General features: G+C 50.6%; 1 protein-coding gene and 1 long non-coding RNA gene across 3 annotated transcripts; one reads left to right on the forward strand and one right to left on the reverse strand.

Moving 5' to 3' along the window:
- Window positions 1-110: 110 nt before the first annotated feature.
- On the forward strand, window positions 111-16,879 carry TRUB2 (TruB pseudouridine synthase family member 2). Its single transcript, XM_016946364.4, has 8 exons — window positions 111-246; window positions 816-947; window positions 5,316-5,390; window positions 6,915-6,976; window positions 8,656-8,737; window positions 10,924-10,996; window positions 11,502-11,638; window positions 12,650-16,879. Exons 1-8 carry the CDS (start codon window positions 138-140, stop codon window positions 12,973-12,975), a joined length of 996 nt encoding a protein of 331 aa, XP_016801853.1. The 5' UTR covers window positions 111-137; the 3' UTR covers window positions 12,976-16,879.
- Window positions 5,616-8,726, reverse strand: LOC107972084 (uncharacterized). 2 transcript variants are annotated; one of them, XR_001714883.3, is made up of 3 exons: window positions 8,640-8,726; window positions 8,298-8,447; window positions 5,616-7,119 (listed from the first exon to the last, which is right to left on the reverse strand). It is a non-coding gene; the product is annotated as an uncharacterized LOC107972084 (long non-coding RNA). The 2 variants fall into 2 exon arrangements; XR_001714882.3 differs by lacking the exon at window positions 8,298-8,447 and having other exon boundaries at window positions 8,640-8,725.
- Window positions 16,880-25,052: the final 8,173 nt, after the last annotated feature.

The following is a 25,052-nucleotide window of genomic DNA, read 5'->3' on the forward strand; positions in this document are numbered from 1 at the left end:
CGGTTTTCCCCGAAGACTATAAAATGCGAACCTCTTCCGGCTGTGGAACATGGCGGCGCCCGTGGTAAGGACCACATTTGGGGGCGGGGCCTTGCGGTACTTCCGTCCAGGTCCAGCGGGTGCTGTGATCTTCAAGTATGGGGTCTGCTGGCTTGTCGCGGCTGCATGGGCTTTTCGCGGTCTATAAGCCCCCGGGGCTAAAATGGAAGCACCTGCGGGATACAGTGGAGCTACAACTTCTGAAGGGTGAGTGCCTCGAACCAGACCCACGTTCCCGCTCTCCTTCTCTTGGAAGTCCATCTCCGCTTCTGGTCCTTACCCCAAAACAAAATCACGTGACCTATTCACCTGGGCAGAGCGCTTTCCCAAACGCCTGTTCTCTGTGCTTTCTTACTCCTCACTTTCCTCTGTTTTCCGAGGGGGAAACTGACTCAGTATTGTTCCTTGTCACACGGTTACTACGTTGTAGAGTCTATTTGAATCCGCCTGTTTCTTAACTACTGCTATTCTGCCCTCTGCACCATGGGCTTCTGCTTTGTCTTCTACATCATACTTCCCTGTTGTCTAATCCCCCAAGTGTTTGGACAGAACAAGATATTCCTGGCCAGCATCGTGGTGCACGCCTGTAATCCCAGCTACTCTGGAGGCTGAGGCAGGAGGATCGCTTGAGCCCAAGAGTTTGATGTTACAGTGAGCTATGATGGCGCCATTGCACTTCAGCCTGGGCGACAGAACGAGGCCCCGTCTCTTAAAAAATATTTTATATGTACATATATTTGTATGTATGTGTGTATATATTATCTCTGTGTGTTCAGGTCTCAATGCCAGGAAGCCTCCCGCTCCTAAACAGCGTGTTCGCTTCTTGCTGGGCCCCATGGAAGGCAGCGAAGAGAAGGAGCTGACCCTCACAGCCACCAGCGTACCCTCTTTCATCAACCATCCACTGGGTAAGGCAGATTTAAGCAGGATCCTGTGTGTCACTTCCCAGGAAATCCCTGAGCAGAGTCAGTGTCCCAGTGCTCAGATTCGTGTGCCAGGCCCTTGAAGGTCCACAGAGGAGTGAGGTATTAGACCAGGAATTGGCAGATTTCCTTGGAAAGGGCCAGATACTGAATGTTTTAGTTTTCAGGCCATGTGATTTCCGTTGGAACTGCTCAACTCTGCCAATGTAGTGCCAAACAGCTATAGACAGTATCTAAAGGAATGAGCCTAGCTGTATTCCAGTAGAACTTTATGAATATTCATATTTGAACTTCAGGTAATTTTCATGTGTCACTAAGTACAGTTGCCTCTGAGTCCATGAGTTCCACATCCCATGATCCAGCTTCAGATTGGCAGTATTTGGGAAGAAAAAGAAACACAAAGTTCCAAAAAGCAAAACTTGAATTTGCTGTGCACCTAGTACTGTGTTGAATCCACTCAAGGTGATGCATAGGCATTATATTAGGCATTATAAGTAATCTAGCTAGGCGTGGTGGCTCACGCCTGTAATCCCAGCATTTTGGGAGGCCGAAGAGGGTGGATCATGAGGTCAAGAGATCGAGACCATCCTGGCCAACATGGTGAAACCCCGTCTCTACTAAAAATACAAAAATTAGCCGGGCGTGGTGGCAGGCGCCTGTAGTCCCAGTTGCTCAGGAGGCTGAGGCAGGAGAATCACTTGAACCTGGGAGGCAGAGGTTGCAGTGAGCCGAGATTGTGCCACTGCACGCCAGCCTGGCAACAGAGCGAGACTCCATCTCAAAAAAAAAAAGGTAATCTAGAGATGATTTAAAATATATGGGAAGGCCAGGCCTGGTGGCTCATGCTTGTAATCCCAGCACTTTGGGAAGCTGAGGCGGTGGATTACTTGAGCCTAGGAGTTTTAACATCAGCCTGGGCAACATGGGGAAACCCTACTTCTACAAGAGAATACAAAAGGCCGGGTGCAGTGGCTCACACCTGTAATCCCAGCACTTTGGGAGGCTGAGGCGAGCAGATCACCTGAGGTCAGGAGTTCGAGACCAGCCTGGCCAACATGGAGAAACCCCGTCTCTACTAAAAATACAAAATTAGACAGGTGTGGTGGCACATGCCTATAATCCCAGGTTCTCAGGAGGCTGAGGCAGGAGAATTGCTTGAACCCGGGAGTCAGAGGTTGCAGTGAGCTTAGGTTGCGCCATTACACTCTAGCCTGGGCAGTAAGAGTGAAACTGTCTCAAAAAAAAAAAATTAGCCAGGTGGGGTGGCACATGCCTATAGTTCCAGCTACTCGGGAGGTTGAGGTGGGAGAATCACTTGAGCCCAGGAGTTCAGAGGCTGCAGTGAGCCAAGATTGTGCCAGTGCACTCCAGCCTGGGTGACAGAGTGAGACTCTGTCTCCAAAAAAAATAAAGAGGCCGAGGTGGGCGGATCACGAGGTCAGGAAATTGAGACCATCCTGGCTAATACGGTGAAACCCTGTCTCTACTAAAAATACAAAAAAATTAGCCGGGCGTGGTGGTGGGCGCCTGTAGTCCCAGCTACTCCAGAGGCTGAGGCAGGAGAATGGCGTGAACCCAGGAGGCGGAGCTTGCAGTGAGCGGAGATCGCGCCACTGCACTCCAGCCTGGGCGACAGAGTGAGACTCCGTCTCAAAAAAAAAAAAAGTGGCCAGGTGTGGTGGCTCACGCCTGTAATCCCTGCACTTTGGGAGGCCAAGGTGGGCGGATCACTTGAGGTCAGGAGTTCAAGACATGGCAAAGCCCCGTCTCTAGTAAAAATTAGCTGGGCATGTTAGCACGTACCTGTAATCCCAGCTACTCAGGAGGCTGAGTTACGAGAAGTCGCATGAACCTGGGAGGCGGAGGTTGTGGTGAGCCATGATCGTGCCACTGCACTCCAGCCTAGGTGAAAGAGTGAGACTCTGCCTCAGAAAAAAAAAAAAAGGTATATGGGACGACATGCCTAGGTTATATGCAAATACTATGCCATTTTATATCAGGGACTTGAACATCTACAAATTTTGGTATCTGCAAGGGATCCTGGAACCAATCCCCCTGGATACCAAGGGACAACTGTAGTATTCTATTTATTTAGAGACAGGGTCTCACTCTGTCACCCAGGCTGGAGGGCAGTGGTGAGATCTCGGTTCACTGAAACCTCTGCCTCCTGAGTTCAAGCAGTCTTCCCACCTAAGCCTCCCGAGTAGCTGGGACTACAGGCACAGGCCACTATGCCTGGCTAATTTTTTTTTTTTTTTTTTTTGAGACGGAGTCATGCTCTGTTGCCCAGGCTGGAGTGCAGTGGCGCGATCTCGGCTCACTGCAAGCTTCTCCTCCTGGGTTCACGCCATTCTCCTGCCTCAGCCTCCCGAGTAGCTGGGACTACAGGCGCCCGCCACCACGCCCAGCTAATTTTTTGTATTTTTAGTAGAGACGGGGTTTCACCGTGTTAGGCAGGATAGTCTCGATCTCCTGACCTCGTGATCCACCCGCCTCGGCCTCCCAAAGTGCTGGGATTACAGGTGTGAGCCACCACGCCCGGCCATGCCTGGCTAATTTTTGTATTTTTTGTAGAGATGGGGTTTTGTCACGTTGCCCATGCTAGTATTGAACTCCTGGGCTCAAGTGATCTGCCTGCCTCGGCGTCTCAAAGTGCTGGGATTATAAGCGTGAGCCCTTGCAACTGGTCTCTTGATTTATTTTGAACCACTGAAAAATGCAAAAACCATTCTTAACTCATAGGCCACAAAAAACAAGCCAGATGCGGTGGCTCATTCATGTAATCCCAGCACTTTGGGAGGCCGAGGCAGGCGGATCACTTGAGGTCAAGAGTTCAAGACCAGCCTGGCCAACATGGTGAAACTCCGTCTCTACTAAAAATACAAAAAATTAGCTAGGTATGGAGGCAGGTGCCTGTAATCCTAGCTACTCGGGAGGCTGAGGCATGAGAATCGCTTGAATCTGGGAGGTGGAGGTTGCAGTGAGTTGAGATGGCGCCACTGCACTCCAGCCTGGGTGACAAAGTGAGACTCCGTCTCAAAACAAAACAAAACAAGCAAACACCAAAAAAAAAAAAAAAAAAACAGTCTTCAGGATTTGACTTGTGGACTGTAGTTTGCTGACCCTTTTTCTATTCTGGGACTCCAGGTGAGAAATGAGACCCTAGGTAGAAGTCCTAAGGTAGGGGTTTTGGGTTTCTGGGAAAGAATAATTTTATTTATTTATTTATTTGACAGAGTCTTGCTCTGTTGCCCAGGCTGGAGTCTGGAGTGCAGTGGTGTGATCTCAGCTCACTGCAACCTCCATCTCCCAGGTTCAGGCTATTCTCTTGCCTCAGCCTCCCAAGTAGCTGGGATTACAGGTGTGTGCCACCACACCCAGCTAATTTTTGTATTTTTAGTAGAGATGGGGTTTCACCATGTTGGCCAGGCTGGTCTTGAACTCCTGACCTCAGGTGATCCGCCCACCTTGGCCTCCCAAAGTGCTGGGATTAGAGGTGTGAGCCACCGCGCCCAGCCGAAAGAGTGATTTTTTTTACTGAATAAAGTTGCCCAACAATGGAACTGGTTCTGGTAATGTGTCCCCATCACTAGATGTGATTAAGGCATGTGTCAGGGAATCTAGAGATTTGACCAGAAACCTCAAAAACCCCTTGGACTTGTGATATTCAATGACTCTATTACATGGTAACAATAAGAAGTATAATATATTGAGTCGCCACTCTGTACTAGGCATTGTGTTAAGCTTCCCCCAAGTACAATCCTCATTGATATCACCACAGTCCTGTGAGATGGGTCCTATTTTATTTCACAAGGGAGAAAACTGAGGCTCAGTGTTGACATTTAGTAACATGGCCTGGATTCAGTAGGCCCTTAACTACCCTGGACTCTTCCCCTAGATTCCTCTTAATCTGTAGAAGCGTAAACACTTCTGGCTCATTCCTGCATTTATTCTTTCAGTAGTTCTTTCCTGAGCAGCTAGTGAGTTGACACACCCAGGTTCTGCCTTAAGGAGCTCACAGCCTCCATTTTCCTCCAGGGACTCTTCTTCAGTAGAGCTGGGCAGGGAACCCCGCACTCTTGACCTTCAGTGTTACGCCAGTCTTCTTAGAGCCTCTCACTGGGAGACTGATGATAGGCAGAGTAAGAGGCATCTTGGGCTGCCCTTTGGATCCCAGGGCACTGAGGATACAGTTCAGGGTCCCAGATTCCATGACGGGGAAGCCTGAGAGTCTGGCCTGATGCTAGTTTGGGCTCCATGAGGCCCATTCTGAGAACGAGGTCAACATGCAGCCCAAAGCCATCCTGGGGTGGCATTTAGTTGAGAAAATGGACCTTGTTTGTTTCTTTCCAGTATGTGGACCAGCATTCACCCATCTCAAGGTTGGCGTGGGACATCGGTTGGATGCCCAGGCTTCTGGAGTACTTGGTAGGTGATGTGAGAAGCCTGGGGGTACAGCGATAAGGCTTGAGAAAAGATAAGCTACCAGGAGCCCAGCCCACTTCTTACCTGGCGTCCACGTCCCACCACTCCTCTCCTGCCCTGATTCCTGCCCCAAGGCTGATCAGCTGGGGAGTGGATCGGTGGGACGGAGGTAATCACAGGTTAATACCATAGTCACCCACCTTTATTCAGTGATTCCCACACATGACATAGTTCGAGGCCCTTTATGCACATTTATTTACCACAACAACTTTATTAGGTAGATACTATATGATTTTATGGAAGAAGAAAGTAGGATTTAGGTGACTTGTTCTGGGTCCTGTGGCCAGTGAATACCCCTGGTCCGGAGAAGGAAAACCATCATTGCATCATGGGGCAGCCAGGCGCGTGACTCTGGACCTAATGGCCAGGGCCTGCATGTGGCTGGGTCTGGACACACAAAGCCCTAGTCATGAGCCATCTGTGTCCCCAGGGTCAGGTGGTGCCCACATCCTCCAGCCGCGACAGTCACAGTCCCCTTGTCTTGCTTCCTGAGGCACAGGCAGGCAGACATGATCTCATGCCCCCTCTCCCTGTTCTGTCTCCCCACGAGTGAATGCAGGGTTATTCTGTCCCTCAGCCAGAGGGAGAAACAGACCGGGAGAAAGGCAGGAAGTGACCACAGTGGCCACCGTTTATTGGGCCCTTCCTCTGTGCCGACTGTACAGCACCCACAGGAATCAGTATTTTTTTTTTTTTTACTGAGACAGAGTCTTGCTCTGTCTCCCAGGCTGGAGTGCAATGGCACGATCTCGGCTCACTGGAACCTCCGCCTCCCGGGTTCAAGCAATTCTCCCTGCCTTAGCCTCCCGAGTAGGTGGGATTACAGGTGCCTGCCACCACGCCTGGCTAATTTTTTTTTTTTTTTTTTTTTGTGAGACGGAGTCTCACTCTTGTTGCCCAAGCTGGAGTGTAGTGTAGCACCACACCTGGCTAATTTTGTATTTTTTGGTAGAGATGGGGTTTCACCATGTTGGCCAAGCTGGTCTCAAACTCCTGACCTCAGGTGATCCACCTGCCTCGGCCTCCCAAAGTTCTGGGATTACAGACATGAGCCACTGCGCCTGGCCTTCAGACAGTATTTTTACCCCCATTTTACTGATGGGGAACTTGACGCTCAAAGAGGCTAAAGATTATACTCAGAGCTGTCCCTGATTTGAGTGCAGGTTTGTGTGACTAGGCCAGGGATCTCTTCCTCTCAGGTGTCAGAATCCTGTGGGGAGCTTGGCAGGGATCCTAGGCCCCCTCCAACCATGAGTCAGATTCAGTGCATATGGGTAAGGCCCAGCAATCTGCATGTGATATATACCCAGAGGGGCGCACCTGCCCCCTGTAGAAGATCTTTTTGCCTTCTTGTTGCCTTTGGCAGCATCAGAAAAGGGAGTATTCTGATGGTGGGGGTAGGGGTGGGGATACTTAGGGGAATGGGAAGGGGGTCCCAGGTGTGAAATGACGCTGGCTGCTTTTCAGTGCTCGGCGTGGGACATGGATGCAGGCTCCTCACCGATATGTACAATGCTCATCTTACCAAGGTACGAGGGTCTGGGGACAGCCTGCTTCTCCCTTGGTCCTTTCCTGGGGGTCACCAGCAGGATTCTGAAGCTTAGAGGATTCCGTGGGGGAACACCCAAGCCATAAGCAAGCATTTTTTTGATGATCGTGTGCTGTGCAGGGGCTGTAATAATAATAACAATAATAACTACCAGTGTTAGTGTATGCCGACTACCCTGTGCTGAGCACTGTACGTGGATTCCTTTAGGGAAGCCTCACAGCCTCCCTGTTAAGTGGAATCTGTTGTTAGCCACATTTCACAGATGAGAGAACTGAGGCTCAGAGAGGAGATGTTACTTACCTAGGTCATGTAGTTGTTAGGGCTTTAAGAGCTGGGATTTGAACCTAGGTCTCTCCAACACCAGAGCTTGATCATGATGCCATTCCCTATTCTGTCCCAAGACTGAGCGGTAGATGTCAGCATCCTACCCACAGGGAGCTTACCATCCAGAGGTGGGGTCGGGGCTATGGAGTCTGATACCACAAAGTATGTACGCAGGTGCCACGTTATGGGGCCCATGTTTTTAGTGGTTAAGGGCACAAATTCTGGAGCCAAATGGCTTCAGTTTGAACCCCAGCTTCTACCACTCTGACAGCTGTGTGTCCTTGGGTAGATTACCTAATTAATATCTGTGTGCCTCAGTTTCCTCATCTGTAAAATGGGAATGAGGGCCAGGTGTGGTGACTCATACCTGTAATCCCAGTACTTTGGGAGGCTGAGGCAGGAGGATTGCTTGAGCCCAGGAATTTGAGACCAGTCTGGGCAACATAGCAAGACTCCATCTCTATTTACAAAATTTTTTTAAATTATAAAAATTTTAAAAATTGTGGCCGGGCTCAGTGGCTCCTGCCACTTTGGGAGGCTGAGGTGGGTGGGTCACTTGAGGCCAGGAGTTCAAGACCAGCCTGGACAACATGGTGAAAACCTGTCTCTACTAAAAATACAAAAAAATTAGCCAGGCTGGTGGCGCATGCCTGTCCTCCCAGCTACTCGGCGATCCACCTGCTTCTGTCTCCCAAAGTGCTGGGATTATACGTGTGAGTCACTGTATCCAGCCAATCATTACTTATCTGTGGCAGATGGGGGGTTAGCTGCACAGATTCAGAGGAGGGGGAGTTTTTACAAGCAGGGATGAGCAAGGGCCTGATCTGGGCCATGGAATCTCATTCTATTTAGAGGCGTGGAGAGAAGCCTACAGGGCATGCTAGAAGGGGCTCGGGGTGATAAATTGCCGAGTTAGGTTGGAGAGGAGAAACATGGAGGCCTGGGGTGGCCACAGGGTGGCTGTCAGCGGTCAGTACCTTTGGAGGCTGCCAGTGCTGGTTGTCATGGAAACCAGCCAGCAGTCTTGTAGGAAGCCTGCTGACTGGGAGCCAGGTACCATGTCCTGCTGAATCCAGGCAGCAGTACTGTGAGACTGGCCCTGTTACTGTCCCCAGGTGACAGGAGAGCTTGAATACAAAGAGAGCAAGAGCTGCTGAAGGCCACATGACAGAGCTGGTGCCCTTCCTCATGGGGCTGTGGAGCAGCTGGGCAGGGGCTGGGCACATGAGCTTCCTGAGGGAGACCTGAGGACCCCCCACCCCCAGCTTCTGGGGCAGGGGCTACTAGGGTTTAGAGTGGGGTCACTGATGGATCTTTACCTCCCTGTCCTTGAAGGATTACACAGTGCGTGGCCTCCTGGGCAAAGCTACAGATGACTTCCGTGAGGACGGGAGGCTGGTAGAGAAGACAACCTATGGTGAGAACCGGAAGTGGCTGCCGCTGCCTCCCTCCGCGTTTGCTTTCCCTGAGTCCTCTCCCCGCCCTAGGCCACGCTGGCCCCTTCTCAGTTCCACTGCACACACTAGGCTTGGGCTGAGGCTTTGGCCACGGGATCTGTGCTCCAGGAGCATCCTCTACTCCCCTGCTTGCCTAGCTCAAATGTAACGTCACTTCCAAAGACTCTAGTTTCTCTCCATCTCATCAGTCTTTTACCTTTTCCTTTTCTTTTCTTTTTTTTTGAGACGGAGTCTCGCTCTGTCGCCCAGGCTGGAGTGCAGTGGCACGATCTCAGCTCGCTGCAAGCACCACCTCCCGGGTTCACGCCATTCTCCTGCCTCAGCCTCCCGAGTAGCTGGGACTACAGGTGCCCGCCACCACGCCCAGCTTTTTTTTTTTTTTTGTATTTTTAGTAGAGACGGGAGACGGGGTTTCACCATGTTAGCCAAGATGGTCTGGATCTCCTGACCTCATGATCCGCCCTCCTTGGCCTCCCAAAGTGCTGGGATTACAGGCATGAGCCACCGCGCCCGGCCTTTCCTTTTCTTTTCTTTTCTTTTCTTTTTTTTTTGAAACGATGTCTCGCTCTGTCGCCCAGGCTGGAGTGCAGTGGCACGATCTCGGCTTACTGCAACCTCCACCTCCCAGGTTCAAGCAATTCTCCTGCCTCAGCCTTCGGAGTAGCTGAGATTACACGTGCACACCACCACACCCAGCTAATTTTTTGTATTTTTAGTAGAAATTGGGTTTCACCCTGTTGGCCAGTCTGGTCTGGAACTCCTGACCTCAGGTATTCTGCCCACCTCGGCCTCCCAAAGTGCTGGGATTACAGGCGTGAGTCACCACGCCTGGCTACTGTTCTAAATTTTAAAAAGAGGCCGGGCGCAGTGGCTCACGCCTGTAATCCCAGCACTTTGGGAGGTCGAGGTGGGTGGATCACAAGGTCAGGAGTTTGAGACTAGCCTGGCTGATATGGTAAAACCCGTCTCTAGTAAAAATACAAAAATTAGCCGGGCGTGGTGGCAGGCACCTGTAGTCCCAGCTACTCAGGAGGCTGAGGCAGGAGAATCGCTTGAACCTGGGAGGCGGAGGTTGCAGTGAGCTGAGATTGCACCACTGCACTCCAGCCTGGCAACAAAGCGAGACTCTGTCTCAAAAAAAAAAAAAAATAATAATAATAATACAAAAAATTAGCCGGGCATGGTAGTGCATGCCTATAATCCCAGGTACTCGGGAGGCTGAGGCAGGAGAATCGTTTGAACCTAGGAGATGAAGGTTGCAGTTTGCTGAGATCTCACCACTGCACTCCAGCCTGGGCAACAGAGCGAGATTCCATCTCAAAAAAAAAAAAGGCCAGGTTCGGTGGCTCACGCCTGTAATCCCAGCACTTTGGGAGGCCAAGGCAGGTGGATTGCCTGATGTCAGGAGTTCGAGACCAGCCTGGCCAACATGGTGAAACCCCGTCTCTACTAAAAATACAAAAACTAGCCGGGTGTCTTGGCGTGTACCTTTAATCCTAGCTTTTCAGGAGGCTGAGGCAGGAGAATTGCTTGACCCCAGGAGGCGGAGCTTGTAGTGAGCTGAGATTGTGCCATTTGCACTCCAGCCTGGGCAACAGAACAAGACTCCGTCTCAAAAAAAAAAAAAAAAAGTCCGGGTGCAGTGGCTCACACCTGTAATCTCAGCACTTTGGGAGGCTGAGGCGGGCGGATCACGAGGTCAGGAGATCGAGACCATCCTGGCTAACATGGTGAAACCCCCTTGCTACTAAAAATTTAAAAAATTAGCCGGGCGTGGTGGTGGGCGCCTGTAGTCCCAGCTACTCGAGAGGCTGAGGCAGGAGAATGGCGTGAACCCGGGAGGCGGAGCTTGCAGTGAGCCAAGATTGCGCCACTGCACTCCAGTCTGGGTGACAGAGCGAGACTCCGTCTCAAAAAAAAAAAAAAAATAGAGTGCCCTTGCTGCTGAGTCATGTGTATCTTTCTGAGAAGAAGGTCCAGTGCTTTCATGAGAATCTCAAAGGACTCCCAACCACCCCGCCATGGGGATCCCTCCAAAACATCCTCTCTCCATGTTCCAGGGATGGGGCTGGCCTGGGGGGAAGGAGTTTGCTGTGACCAATACTCAGCAGGTACCTGTACACTGACAACCCCCTGCCTTTTCCAGACCACGTGACCAGAGAGAAGCTGGACCGCATTCTGGCCGTTATCCAAGGCTCCCATCAGAAGGCCCTGGTGATGTGAGTAGGGCCCTCAGGGAGGTACTGGGAGAGCAGTAAGTGCCCTTGGCTCCCGTAGGCTCCCCCAAACCTGGGGCAGATTCCATGGATCTTGTTTTTAGAGCCCAGAACCAGACGGGAGCTACCTGTTTCTTTCTTGGCGTTAAGAAATGGTTCTGTGTGCCAGGTCTTGGGTTGGCCAACGGGAGGCCAAGAAGAGCAAGAGAACCAAGCTGTCCTGCTGAGAGTATATGATCTAATGGCAAGGAAACCAGGGACCACATCATCGGAGCACAGAGCCCAAGGGCAAGAGCAGCCAAGGAGTTAAGAGCTTGGGCTCTGGAGCCAGCTTGCCTGGGTTTCCTGACTCTACCAGGCACCTGGTGATGAAGGAGGGCAGGAAAGGTGGCTGGAGGAGCCATGGTGGCAGGGCACACAAAGCAAGTGAGGAGCTTCCAGAGAGGCACCTCATGTGGGGGAAAGGGTAGGTGGGCCACCCAGCTGCAGCCCCCTTCCTGATCTGCAGGTACTCCAACCTCGACCTGAAGACCCAGGAGGCCTATGAGATGGCCGTAAGAGGCCTGATCCGGCCCATGAACAAGTCCCCGATGCTGATAACTGGCATCCGATGCCTCTACTTTGCACCTCCGGAATTCCTCTTAGGTAGGTTGGCCAAGGAAGTTGGAGCAGTGAGATGGGGCCCCTAGGTTTGGGAGTCACTCAGGAACGCTCTTGCAGAGGTCACTGTTGTCTGGCTCAGCTGAGGCCAGCACACGCCGGCCCTGATCTCTGCGGGCCAAGGCATCAGGCGCCGACTTCCTTCCCAGCCCTGGCCTGGACTTGGCTGATGACAGAGCTCGCAGAACAAAAGCTCTCCTATCTCTTGCCAAGTCACCCTTGGAAGCCAGACCTTACCAAGCAAAGGTTATATTTAGTGGCTCATTTCCAGAGCTGCCCATGTTTGAAGCTGTGAGGGCTCCATCAGACACAACTCTTACGTCCCCAGTCCCACCCAGCTCAGGCCCCTCTTATCTGTGTTCCTTTTGTCTCTGCCTGCGCCCGCCCCTTTTTTCTGTTGGTCATGTTAATGCCTGCTCCTCTGCTTGAGCACAGAACTCTGTTATTAAGATAACATCTTAATAACATTTTAAAGATAATCATTTATCTTTCTATAAATGATTTCTTTTACTCCTCATAACTCCCATTTTACAGATAGGGAAACCGAGTCTTAGTAAAAGGCAGGTTCTAACCTGGGCAAGATGGCGAGACCCTGTCTCTACAAAAAGTAAAAAATTAGCCAGTTGCGATGGCTCAGAACGTCCCAGCTACTCCGGAGGCTGAGGCAGGTGGATCATGTGAGCCTAGGAGGTCAAGGCTGCAGTGATCTGTTATCACACCACTGCACTCCAGCCTGGGTGATGGAATGAGACTCTGTTGCCAAAAAAGGGCAGATTCTGACTTAGCAGGTCCCGGTGGGGCCTGAGGTTCTGCAAGTCTTAACACATTTCAGGTGGCACCCACAGGGCAGGTCCTCTGAATAGCACAACCTGGAGAGCTTAGGGGTCTTGCTAAGATTGTTACACACCTAGGAGGTATCCAAGGGGTGTGGGTTCACAACCACACACTAGAGGCTGTGCTCTCACCACCATGTCTGTCATTGTGTGTCCCTGGCAGAGGTGCAGTGCATGCATGAGACGCAGAAAGAGCTGCGGAAGTTGGTTCATGAAATTGGCCTGGAGCTAAAGACCACTGCTGTCTGCTCCCAAGTGCGGCGCACGCGCGACGGCTTCTTCACGCTAGACAGTGCCCTCCTGAGGACCCAGTGGGACCTAACCAACATCCAGGATGCTATCCGGGCTGCTGCCCCTCAGGTAGCTGCAGAGCTGGAGAAGAGCTTGAGCCCGGGGCTGGACACCAAGCAGCTCCCCAGTCCGGGATGGTCCTGGGACTCCCAGGGCCTGAGCTCTACCTTGGGGCTGCAGAGGGGTGCGGGGCAGTGAATGCCCAGGCAGCTCCTGGGGCAGTGGATGGATAAATAGAAGAACTGCTATGAGCTGGACCTGATAGCTGTGCAGAAAGTGAGAGCAGGGGCACCTTTTCTACGTGTGACACAAAACTCAAGCTGTAACAGAAAGATCAATGGACTTGACCCAACTGAGAAGGAAAAACTTCTGTATGGAGGAAAAGACAGTAAACATGACAGACTGATAGAAAGTATTGGAAGACCAGGCGTGGTGGCGGGCACGTGTAATCCCAGCTACTCCCAAGGCTGAGGCAGGAGAATTGCTTGAGCCCAGGAGTTTAAGGTTGTAGTGTGCTAGACGGCACCTGTGAATAGCCACTGCACTCTAGTCTGGGGAACATATGAGACCCCTGCCATCTCAAAAAAAAAAAAAAAAAAAAAAAATTCCCAATAAACTATGTGCCCACGAAAATTAAAAATTAAAAAAATTATAAGTATTTGCAGTGTCATTAACCAAGGACTAATATCCACAGTATACAGAGAGCCCTTAGAAAGCAATAAGACAACGACAAAATTAGGCAAATGAGATGAAGTGTGTATCAGAAGAAATCCAAATGGCTAGTAAGCCAGAAATGACACTCAACCTCCTTAATACTGGAAGACATACATGAAAATGAGATGATTTTTGTTGTTTTTCTGTTGTTGCCCAGGCTGGAGTGCAGTGGCGCGATCTTTGCTCACTGCAGCCTCCCCTCCCAGGTTCAAGTGATTCTCCTGCCTCAGCCTCCCAAGTAGCTGGGGTCACAGGCGCCCGCCACCACACCTGGCTAATTTTTTGTATCCGAGATGAGGTTTCACCATGTTGGCCTGGCTCAGCCTCCCAAAGTGCTGGGATTACAGGCGTGAGCCACTGCACCTGGCCGGGACCTCAGTCTTTTAAAGGTCTTCAGTTTATTGAATGAGCTCCGCCCACAATTGTGGTGGATAATCAGCGTGACTCAAAGTCTACCCATTGACTGATTGAAATGTTAATTGTTTTTTTGTTTTTGTTTTTGAGACTTGCTTTGTGGCCCAGGCTGGAGTGCAGTGGTGCGATCTAGGCTCACTGCAACCTCCGCTTCCCAGGTTCACGCCATTCTCCTGCCTCAGCCTCCCGAGTAGCTGGGACTACAGGTGCCCACTACCACGCCCAGCTAATTTTTTTGTATTTTTAGTAGAGATGGTGTTGCACCGTGTTAGCCAGGATGGTCTCAATCTCCTGACCTCGTGATCCACCTGGCTTGGACTCCCAAAGTACTGGGATTACAGCCGTGAGCCACCACACCCGGCCTGTTTTGGTTTTTTTTTTTCTGAGACGGAGTCTCACTCCGTCATCCAGGTTGGAGTGCAGTGGCACAATCTCAGCTCACTGCAACCTCTGCCTCCCAGGTTCAGGCGATTCTCCTGCCTCAGCTTCTCAAGTAGCTGGGATTACAGGTGTGTACCACCATGCCTGGCTAATTTTTGTATTTTTAGTAGAGACAGGGTTTCACCATGTTGGCCAGGCTGGTCTGGAACTCCTGACCTCAGGTGATCCGCCCACCTCAGCCTCCCAAAGCGCTGGGATTACGCCAACCTCGGCCTCCCAAAGCGCTGGGATGACAGGCATGAGCCACCACACCCGGCCTGTTTTTGTTTTTTAGACAGGGTCTTGCTCTGTCACCCAGGCTGGAGTGCAGTGATGCAAACATGACTCACTGCAGCTTTGTCCTCTCAGGCTTAACCATCTTCCCACCTCAGCTCCCAGAATAGCTGGGACTGCAGGCGTGCACACAGTATCTGGCTAATTTATTTATTTATTTTATTTTATTTTTGAGACAGGGCCTCGCACTGTCGCCCAGGCTGGAGTGCAGTGGCGCGGTTTCGACTCATTGCAGCCTCGACCTCCTGGGTCAAGCGATTCTTCCTGCCTTAGTCTCCGGAGTTGCTGGGATTACCGGTGTGCACCACCAAGCCTGGCTAATTTTTGCATTTTTAGTAGAGACAGGGTTTCACCATGTTGGCCAGGCTGGTCTCGAACTCCTGACCTGAGGTGATCCGCCTACCTCGGCCTTCCAAAGTACTGGGAATATAGGCATGAGCCACTGTGCCCGGCCTGTTTTTTTTTAGACAGAGTCTTGCTCTGTCACCCAGGCTGGAGTGCAATGGCACAATCTTGGCTCACTGCAACCTCCGCCTCCCAGGGTCAAGTGATTCTCCTGCCTCAGCCACCCAAGTAGCTGGGATTATAGGCGTTCACCACCACGCCCAGCTAATTTTTGTATTTTTAGTAGAGATGGGGTTTCACCATGTTGGACATGCTGTTCTCAAAGTCCTGACCTCAGGTGATCTGCCCGCTTCAGCCTCCCAAAGTGCTGGGATTACAGGCGTGAGCCACCATACCTGGCCCACCTGAGATCAGGAGTTCAAGACCAGCCTGGCCAACATAGTGAAACCCTGTCTCTACTAAAAATACAAAATTAGCCGGGCGTGCTTGCACGTGCCTGTAGTCCTGGCTACCCGGGAGGCTGATGCAGAATAACTGGAACTCAGGAGGCGGAGTTTGCAGTGAGTGGAGATTGCGCCACTGCACTCCAGCCTGGGTGACAGAATGAGACTCTGTCTCAAAAAAAAAAAAAAAAAAAAAAGAACAGAACAAAATCAGCAATATTTAGACAAGCAGAATCCAACGAAATGGTGAGGAAAGCTGGGTGGGAGTGGAGGGTATCAGCAAAACTCAGTTCTTTGGAAAAATTAGGTAACTTGAACGTAGGGCACATGGGCTGTCACACCACCCCATTTAGAGTCCTTATTGGCATAGAGATGATAAAAGTGGACTCTGTGATGGCCTCTCATGATCTCAGGATAGCAGGATAGGGGAACTCTGAGTCATGGCCAAAATATTTGGTCAATGCACAGCCTCTGACAGCTGGGAATACCACCCCAAATCACTTGGATAAGGAGATGTTTTCCTTATCCTGTGTCTTTAACTCTGAGAAGGATGGAGTTGAACAATCAACGATTGTTAAAAATGTACCAAATGTGTAAGCATCATGAGGTGTTTAAGCTGAGCTTTTAAATTAAAATTCTGCTGGGCGTGGCGGCTCATGCCTGTAATCCCAGCACTTTGCGATCCCCACACAGGAGGATTGCTTGAGCCCAGAAGTTTGAGACCAGCCTGGGCAACACAAGGAGACCCTGTCTCTACAAAAAACAAACAAACAAACAAAAAGCCGAGGGTGTTGGTGTGTGCCTGTAGTCCCAGCTACTAGGGAGGCTGAGATGGGAGGATCACTTGAACCTAGCAAGTCAAGGCGGCAGTAAATGGAGATCTGTACTCCAGCCTGGGCAACAGAGTGAGACCCTATGTCAGAAAAAAAGAAAAAGCCACCCAGCAGGCTGAGCGTGGTGGCTCACGCCTGTAATCCCTGCACTTTGGGAAGCCAAAGCAGGTGGATCACTTGAGGTCAGGAGTTCGAGACCAGCCTGGCCAACATGGTGAAACCCTGTCTCTACCAAGAATACAAAAATTAGCTGGGCATGGTGGCGCTTGTCTGTAGTCCAGCTACAGCTACTCCAGATCTGGGCTGAGGTGGGAGAATCATTTGAACCCAGGAGGTGGAGGTTGCAGTGAGCTGAAATCACACGACTGTACTCTAGCCTGGGTGACAGGGTGAGACCCTATCTCAAAACAAACAAAAACCCCACCAGCAACCTTGCTGACAAATCCACAGGCCCCCACGTCTGCCAATTGCCTGCCTGTATGAACTGGGCACCTGGGGGAGGGGCGTGGCCCCCAGGCTACTCATCTTGGCTTTCGCAGCCGAAGGGCCTGGGTGGAACCTCAGCTTACTGTGTTTACTGACTGGGTAATGTGGCCTCTGAAGCTGTCACCTATCTATAAAATGGGGATTAAAACGACACTCACTTGCTTATTCTCTTTCATCCCACCCACGTGTGTTAATCGCGTGCTCCTGTAGGCCAGCCACTGCTCTGGGTGCTGGGACTTGGTACTCAAGGACAGATGAGGCTCTAGGTCTCACAGAGATTATGACGTAGGGGGATCAGGCAAGAAAATAATGGAGTGATGAGCACAGGGAGGAGATCTGGCTGGTCAGTGAAGCAGAGGCTTGGGAGCTGATTCATTTTATATATAAGTATGTACTTTTTTTTTTTTTTTTTTTGAGACAGAGTCTCACTTTGTCACCTAGGCTGGAGTGTAGTGGCGCAATCTTAGCTCACTGCAACCTCTGCCTCCCAGGCTCAAGTGATTCTCCCACCTCAGCCTCCTGAGTAGCTGAGACTACAGATGCACACCGTGACACCTGGCTAATTAAGACCCTCAACTCTTAAAAAAAAAAAAAAAAGGCTAAAATGATAAATTTTACATTATGCACATTTTATCACACCCACATAAAAACCATAAAAACAAAACAAAAGCTCTTTCTTGACCTCATAACTCTACAATTACTGCATTCCTTTGCCTCCTTTAGAGCAAAACTCCTGGAAAGGTTGTCTGTAGTCACTGTCCCCAGTTCCTCTCTTCCCACACTGCCCTGAATCCAGGCCAGTCAGACTCTCCTTCGCCAAAACGCTCCTGAAATGACTTGTCAAGGTCAACAATGACCTCCTCCTGGTTAAATCCAGCAGCTCCTTCTCAGCAGCATCTCACACAGCTGGTCACTGCCTCCTCCCAAAAAACATTGCCTTCAGGAGGCTCCTCCTGGTCTCCCCGTCTCCCTCCCTGGTTCCTTCTCAGTCTCCTTTGTGGGGCTCCTCCTCTCCTGAGCTCTCCTCTGGTCCTGGTTCTTCCTCTGCCCACACCCAGTCCCTTGGTGACATCAACTCAATATTGCCATGGTTTTTCTTATTGTTGTTTTGAGATAGTCTCGCCCTGTTGCCCAGTCTTGCTCTTTTGTTGTGTAGTGGCGTGATCTCAGCTCACTGCAACCTCCACCTCCTGGGTTGAAGTGATTCTCATGCCTCAGCCTCCCGAGGAGCTGGGACCACAGGTACGAGCCACCATGCCTGGGTAATTTTTGTATTTTTTGTAGAGACAGGGTTTTGCCATGTTGCCCAGGCTAGTCTCAAACCCTAGACTCAAGTGAACTGCTCACCTCGGCCTCCCAAAGTAGTGGGATTACAGGCATGAGCCACTGTACCTGGCCACCATGGTTTTTAATAGCATTATACTGATGGTGCCCATTTTTACACCTTTAGCCTGACTTCTCCCATGAACTCCATTATACTGTTAAGCATTTCCACTTAGGAGCTGTGTTTGCATCTCAAACTGAACACTTCTGAATCCTAACTCGTCATCTTCCCCCAAGACCGGCTCTTCCCAGGGACTTCCTCACTCCAGCGCATCACAGCTTCACCTTTCTAGTTGCTCAGGTCAAAACCCTAGCAACGTTCCCTTTCCTCAGACCCCATATTTATTTGTTTGTTTATTTTTTGAGACGGAATGTCACTCTGTCGCCCAGGTGGGAGTGCAGTGGCACGATCTCGGCTCACTGCAGCCTCTGCCTCCTGGGTTCAAGCAATTCTCCTGTGTCAGCCTCCCAAGTAGCTGGGATTACAGGTGCATGCTACCATGCCAGGCTAATTTTTGAATTTTTAGTAGAGACGGGGTTTCACCATGTTGGGCCAGTCTGGTCTCGAACTCCTGACCTTGTGAACTGCCCACCTCTGTCTCCCAAAGTGCTGGGATTATAGGTGTAAACCACTGTGCACACCGCATTTTTTTTTTTTTTTTTTGAGACAGAATGTCACTCTGTCGCCGAGGCTGAAGTGCAGTGGTGTGATCTCAGCTCACCGTAACCTCTGCTTCCCAGTTCAAGCCATTCTCCTGGCTCAGCCTCCCGAGTAGCTGGGACTACAAGCACACACCACCATGCCTGGCTAATTTTTGTATTTTTAATAGAGACAGGGTTTCACCATGTTGGCCAGGCTGGTCTCGAACTCCTGACCTCAAGTGATCCACCTTGGCCTCCCAAAGTGCTGAGATTACAGGTGTTAGCCACTGCATCTGGCTTATACCCCATTTTATTTTTTGAGACGGAGTCTCGCTTTGCTGCCCAGGCTGGGCGCCCAATGGCACGATCTCAGCTCACTGGAACCTCCACCTCCTGGGTTCAAGTGATTCTCCCACCTCAGCCTCCCGAGTAGCTGGGATTACAGGCGTGAGCCACCGCGCCTGGCTATAATACCCCATATTTAAATCATCAGGCTCTAACTTCAAAATACGAGTGTTTCCAGAATCTGACCACTTCTCACCATTCACCTGCTGCTCTTGGTCCTCCACTCCGTGGACAGAAGCCTCTTCTAAAAGCGCAGTTGGGCCATACGCGGTGGCTCATGCCTGTTATCTCAGCACTTTGGGAGGCCGAGGCAGGCGGATTATCTGAGGTTGGGGGTTTGAGACCAGCCTGACCAACATGGAGAAACCCCGTCTCTACTAAAAATACAAAATTAGCTGGGCATGGTGGCGCACGCCTGTAATCCCAGCTACTCGGGAGGCTGAGGCAGGAGAATAACCTGAACTCAGGAGGTGGGGGTTGTGGTGAGCCGAGATCACGCCATTGCACTCCAGCCTGGGCAACAAGAGTGAAACTCCATCTCAAAAAAAAAAAAAAAAAAAAAAAGTGCATTTGGATCTTATCACATTTGTGCCCTTCCCATCTCACTTAGAATAGAAACCCAAGGCTGGGTGCCTTTAATCCCATCCCTTTGGGAGGTTGAGGCAGGAGGATTGCTTGAGGGCAGAAGTTGGACACCAGCCTGGGCAACAAAGTAAGAACCATGTCTACAAAAAATAAAAAATTAGCCAGGTGTGGTGGCACACACCTGCAGTCCTTAGCTATTTGGGGGACTAAAGTGTGAGGAACGCTTACCCCCGGATGTTGATGCTACAGTGAGCAGTGATCACACCACTGTACTCCAGCCTAGGCAACAGAGTGAGACCCTGTCATCTCTAAACAAACAAACAAACAAACAAACAAACAGAAGCTCAAGTCCTTAAGCGGCCTGAAGCCCTCATGATCTACACCCCCCACTCCATTCCCTCTTAACTTCTCCTCTGCTCTCCCCATTGATGCCCTTGCTGAGTCCACACTGGCTTCTTTTTTTTTTTTTTTGAGATGGAGTCTCATTCTGTCGCCCAGGCTGGAGGGCAGTGGCGTGATCTCAGCTCACTGCAACCTCTGCCTCCCGGGTTCAGGCGATTCTTATGCCTCAGCCTCCCAAGTAGCTGGGATGACAGGCTTCCCACCACCACGCCCAGCTAATTTTTGTATTTTTAGTAGAGATGGGTTTTCACCATGTTGGCCAGGCTGGTCTTGAACTCCTGACCTTGTGATCTGCCCGCCTCGGCCTCCCAAAGCGCTGGGATTACAGGCATGAGCCACCGCACCCAGCCCTAGCTTCTTTTTTCTTTCTTTTTTCTTTTTTTTTTGAGACGGAGTCTCGCTTTGTCACCCAGGCTGGCATGCAGTAGCATGATCTCGGCTCACTGCAACCTCCGCCTCTGGGGTTCAAGCCATTCTCGTGCCTCAGTCTCCCAAGTAGCTGGGATTACAGATGTCCCACCACCATGCCCAGCTAATTTTTGTATTTTTAGTAGAGATGGGGTTTCACCATGTTGGCCAGGCTGATCTCGAACTCCCGACCTCAGGTGATCCACTTGCCTAGGCCTCCCAAAGTGCTGGGATTACAGGCGTGAGCCACGACGCCTAGCCTCTTTTTTCTTTTAATTTGTTAATAGAGATGAGGTTTTGATATGTTGCCCAGGCTGATATCAAACTCCTAGGCTCAAGCAATCCTCCCGCCTTGGCCTCCTGAGTAGCTGGGATTACAGGTGCGCTCCACTGTGCCCGGCCCGTGCTGGCTTCTTCGCTGTTCCCGATCACACCTGCCCCAGGACCTTTTCTGCTTGCTGTTCCCCTGCCTGGAACACTCTTCCCCCAGGGGACTTCCCCCAGGGAGCCACGGCTCCCTCTCTCACCTCTAAGTCTCCACTGCACTGACGCCTTCTCACTTTATTTAAAACTGCCCCAGAGGCCATGCAGTGCCTCACGCCTGTAATTCCAGCTACTTGGGAGGCTGAGGCAGGAGGATCGCTTGAACCCGGGAGGCAGAGGTTGCAGTGAGCCGAGATCATGTCACTACACTCCAGCCTAGGTGACACAGAAGAAGACTTCATCTCAAAAAAAAAAAGTGTTCCTGAATGCTCCCCTTCCTAGGCCCTGGACTTAAATTTGAATTCATTCAATATACATTTGGGAGAGGCAGGGAGACTCAAATTTGGTGAGCTTCAGGTCCCATCCGTCTTTCCTGATTTATTTTTCTCTCTAGCCCTTATCACCATCTGAACAAAGATTTATTTTTTAGCTGGTTTATTATACGTCTCCTTTCCCCCTAGAATGTAAATTCTAGGAGGGCAGAGATGTCTGCTTTGCTCACTTTTGCATCCCCAGAGTTTAGAGCAGTGCCTGAAAAAATACTGTGGAAGGAATGCCAATGCCTACCTAACTGCAGCTTTCAAGGTCAGCTTTCCCTTCTACTCTCCCCAGCCCACTTCCCTCTCTTAAGTGCCCCCTCTCTACTCATCCCCAGCCCTCCTCAGACCCCACTGCAGCAGCCCTCCCAGGCACCTGGAATGTCAGCTCGTTGAAGTCCTACTTTAAGCTATAACAACCTTGCATTCCCCCAGGGCCAGGAATATGCTTGGGACACACAAAGTGTCAGTCGTACTAATGAGCTGACATTTTACCTACAACTTTACAGTCATTAAATCAGTCTCCATACAGATGAACCCTTCAGACGTGACTATAGCAGGCGTGATATGACCTATTTTATGGGTGAAGAAACTAAGGCCAGATAAGGTGAAGCTACCAGCCTGGCCTATGTCTACATGGTCTATCTCCATGACATGGCCTGCTGAGCTTTCTGTTTGGCCATAGTTTAAAAAACAAATAAAAAAACCATCCCTGCCACCATATCATCAATATCTTGATTTCCTCTGAAACATTCTGTTAGTCCCTGACTAACCCTATCCTCTGAGCACTTTATTTTTTTTTTATTTAATTTAATTTTTTTTTTTTTTTTTGAGATGGAGTCTTGCTGTGTCACCCAGGCTGGAATGCAGTGGCGCAATTCGGCTCACTGCAAGCTCCGCCTCCCGGGTTCACACCATTCTCCTGCCTCAGCCTCCTAAGTAGCTGGGACTACAGGCGCCCGCCACTACACCCGGCTAATTTTTTGTATTTTTAGTAGAGACAGGGTTTCACCGTGTTAGCCAGGATGGTCTTGATCTCCTGACTTCGTGATCAGCCCACCTCTGCCTCCCGAGGTGCTGGGATTACAGCCGTGAGCCACCGTGCCCGGCCAATTTTTTTTTTTTTTTTTTTTTTGAGACGGAGTTTCACTCTTGTTGCCCAGGCTGGAGTGCAATGGAGTGATTTCGGTTCACTGCAATCACTCCCTTCAGGGTTCAAGTGGTTCTCCTGCCTCAGCCTCCCGAATAGCTGGGATTACAGGCCCACACCACCATGCCCAGCTAATTTTTGTATTTTTAGTAGAGACGGGGTTTCACCATGTTGGCCAGGCTGGTCTTGAACTCCTGACTTCAGGTGATCCACCCACCTTGGCCTCCCAAAGTGTTGGGATTACAGATGTGAGCCACCGTGCCCAGCCCCTCCAAGCACTTTAGCAGGAGCCTGGAAACTTATACCAGAGATAGGCTGGGTAACAGAAGGGACTAACATTAGTCACACCAAAGGAGCTCCTATCTCGGTGACTCTGTATCCGGATGCTGCTGTGGGTGGTGGAGGCTGATTAGGAGACAAGCATCGCAGGTAGGCGGCCAGGGTGTGGTTAGTGGTGGGGGTGGGGGTGCTGTCCCAGGACCTTCCAGCAGCTATGGGGTCTGCAAAGCAGGCTGCAGTCAAAATGACCTCCTGCCCGCACTCTTCTTCCAGCAGTCCCCACCTCAAACCCTACATGTACTTTCTGACCACCTATGAAATCAGAAGCGAGAAGAGCCCTAAGATGGGAAAACAGGTCTTGCTCCTCCCTGGCAAACCAGCTGCGCAGGTTTGCTGGTGCAATTGTGGAGGGTGGAGGAGCGAGGAAACTCCAGGGAATGAATGGAGCCAGCAAATGCAGGGTCTGGGAGACAGCTCTGGGGCGAATCCAGATAAAAATCATGCCTGGGTTTGATCTAGCACGGACCACAGCAAACATTTAGGGTCAGGTGGCTGTGTAGATGTGTTTGAAGATGGGCTGGTTTTGAGGCAGGATTTCAGAGGATGTGATTACTGGTAGTCAGAAGAAGCAATTTCATCAACCATCAAGGTACGCGCACAGAGCAATGTAGCAAGAACACCCAAGGGGCCAGGTGCGGTGGCTTATGCTTATAATCCCAGCACTTTGGGAGGCTGAGGCGGGTGGATCGCTTGAGGTCAGGAGTTCGAGAGCAGCCTGACCAACATGGTGAAACCCTGTCTCTACTAAAAATACAAAATTAGCTGGGCATGGGGGCACATGCCTGTAATCCCAGCTACTTGGGAGGCTGAGACAGGAGAATCGCTTGAACCCAGGAGGCGGAGGTTGCAGTGAGCTGAGATTGTGCCATTGCACTCCAGCCTGGGCAACAAGAGTGAAACTCTGTCTCAAACAGAAAACAAAACAAAACAAAACAAAACAAAACAACACCCAAGGAGTTTATTAAAATATATTTTTGGGCCTGCAAAGTCAGGATTCCTAGAGGTTGGACACCCACATCTTTATTTATTTATTAGAGACAGGGTCTCTTTCTGTCACCCAGGCTGGAGTGCAGTGGCATGATCTCGGCTCACTGCAGCCTCGACCTGGATCCTCCTGCCTCAGTCTTCTAAGTAGCTGGAACCACAGGGATATGGCACCACACCTGGCTAATTTTTGTATTTTTTGTAGAGATGGGGTTTTGCTATGTTGCCCAAGCTGGTGTCAAACTTCTGGCTTCCAGTGATCCTCTCACCTCAGCCTCCCAAAATGCTGGGATTATAGGCACCCAGCCCCAAATCTTTATTTAAAAAATCCCTCTCAATCCCAGCAGTTTGGGAAACTGAGGTGGGTGGATTGGTTGAACCGAGGAGTTCAAGACCAGCTTGGGCAACATAGGGTGACACAATCTCTACAAAAAATACAAAAATGAGTTGGACATGGTGGCATGTGCCTGTAGCCCCAGCTACTCAGGAGGCTGAGCTGGCAAGATGGCTTGAGTCTGAGAGGTTGAGGCTGTAGTAAGCCCTGATCACACCACTGCACTCCAGCTGGGTAACGGAGACAAGACAAGACCTTGTCTCAAAAACAAAACAAAACAAAACAAAACATCCCCCTCAGATAATTGTGATACTCAGAAGTTTGGGAATTAGTACCTGGCCTTTAAAGAGCAAGTGTTTGAAACCCCTTCAAACTCTGAGTCTGCTCCTTCTCTGTGCTTCCTTGGGAAAGTGACTTAACCTCTCTGAGCCTCATTTACCTCATTTGGAGAATGGGGACAACTCTACCTACCTCTCAGGGTGGCCATGAGGAACACATGTGATAGGCAGAGCATTAGGCTCAGGGTCTGGCACAGAGAATGTTCTCCAAGTTAGAATGTGCTCATTAGCTGCTATAATGATTATTCCGCCAAGACCTTTTGGGATTGTGGGATGAACATGAGAAGCTGAAGGAGTCAAAGGTCAAGAGGGACTTTACTCCTGTCCAGAATTGCTGATGTTAGGAATGAGAGGCTCACTGGGAAGGAAGCCGAGCAGGCTACCTACAGGAACCAGGAAGGAGGGGCCCAGGCCAAGTCCAAGGCAGAGGCTGATCATTTCTGGCCACTGACCTGGCCGCTAGGTCAGGGCCCTGGGCAGATACAACATACAACAAACATAGCAGGGCTCTGTGGTTAAGACCTGAGGCTTAAGGGCTTGGAGAGTGCTGGGTTCAAGTTCCGATTCCTGTTTTAGTAATGCCCGACCTCAGATAAGAGACTCAAGAGGCTCCACTGGGGAGGCAGGCAGCACACTGTGGCTACTCAGCCAGGTTCTGGAATCAGATAGCTTCGCT

The sequence above is a fragment of the Pan troglodytes genome, chromosome 11, assembly GCF_028858775.2.
Source record: "Pan troglodytes isolate AG18354 chromosome 11, NHGRI_mPanTro3-v2.0_pri, whole genome shotgun sequence".
Taxonomy (NCBI): Eukaryota; Metazoa; Chordata; class Mammalia; order Primates; family Hominidae; genus Pan; species Pan troglodytes.

Excerpts from the sequence above, each read along its gene's own strand:
- TRUB2 (XM_016946364.4), top strand. The coding sequence starts at position 138 with ATGGGGTCTGCTGGCTTGTCGCGGCTGCATGGGCTTTTCGCGGTCTAT. Across the intron at positions 247-815 it reads GGAGCTACAACTTCTGAAGG|GTCTCAATGCCAGGAAGCCT; the intron begins GTGAGTGCCTCG and ends CTGTGTGTTCAG. Across the intron at positions 11,639-12,649 it reads ACCTCCGGAATTCCTCTTAG|AGGTGCAGTGCATGCATGAG; the intron begins GTAGGTTGGCCA and ends TGTCCCTGGCAG.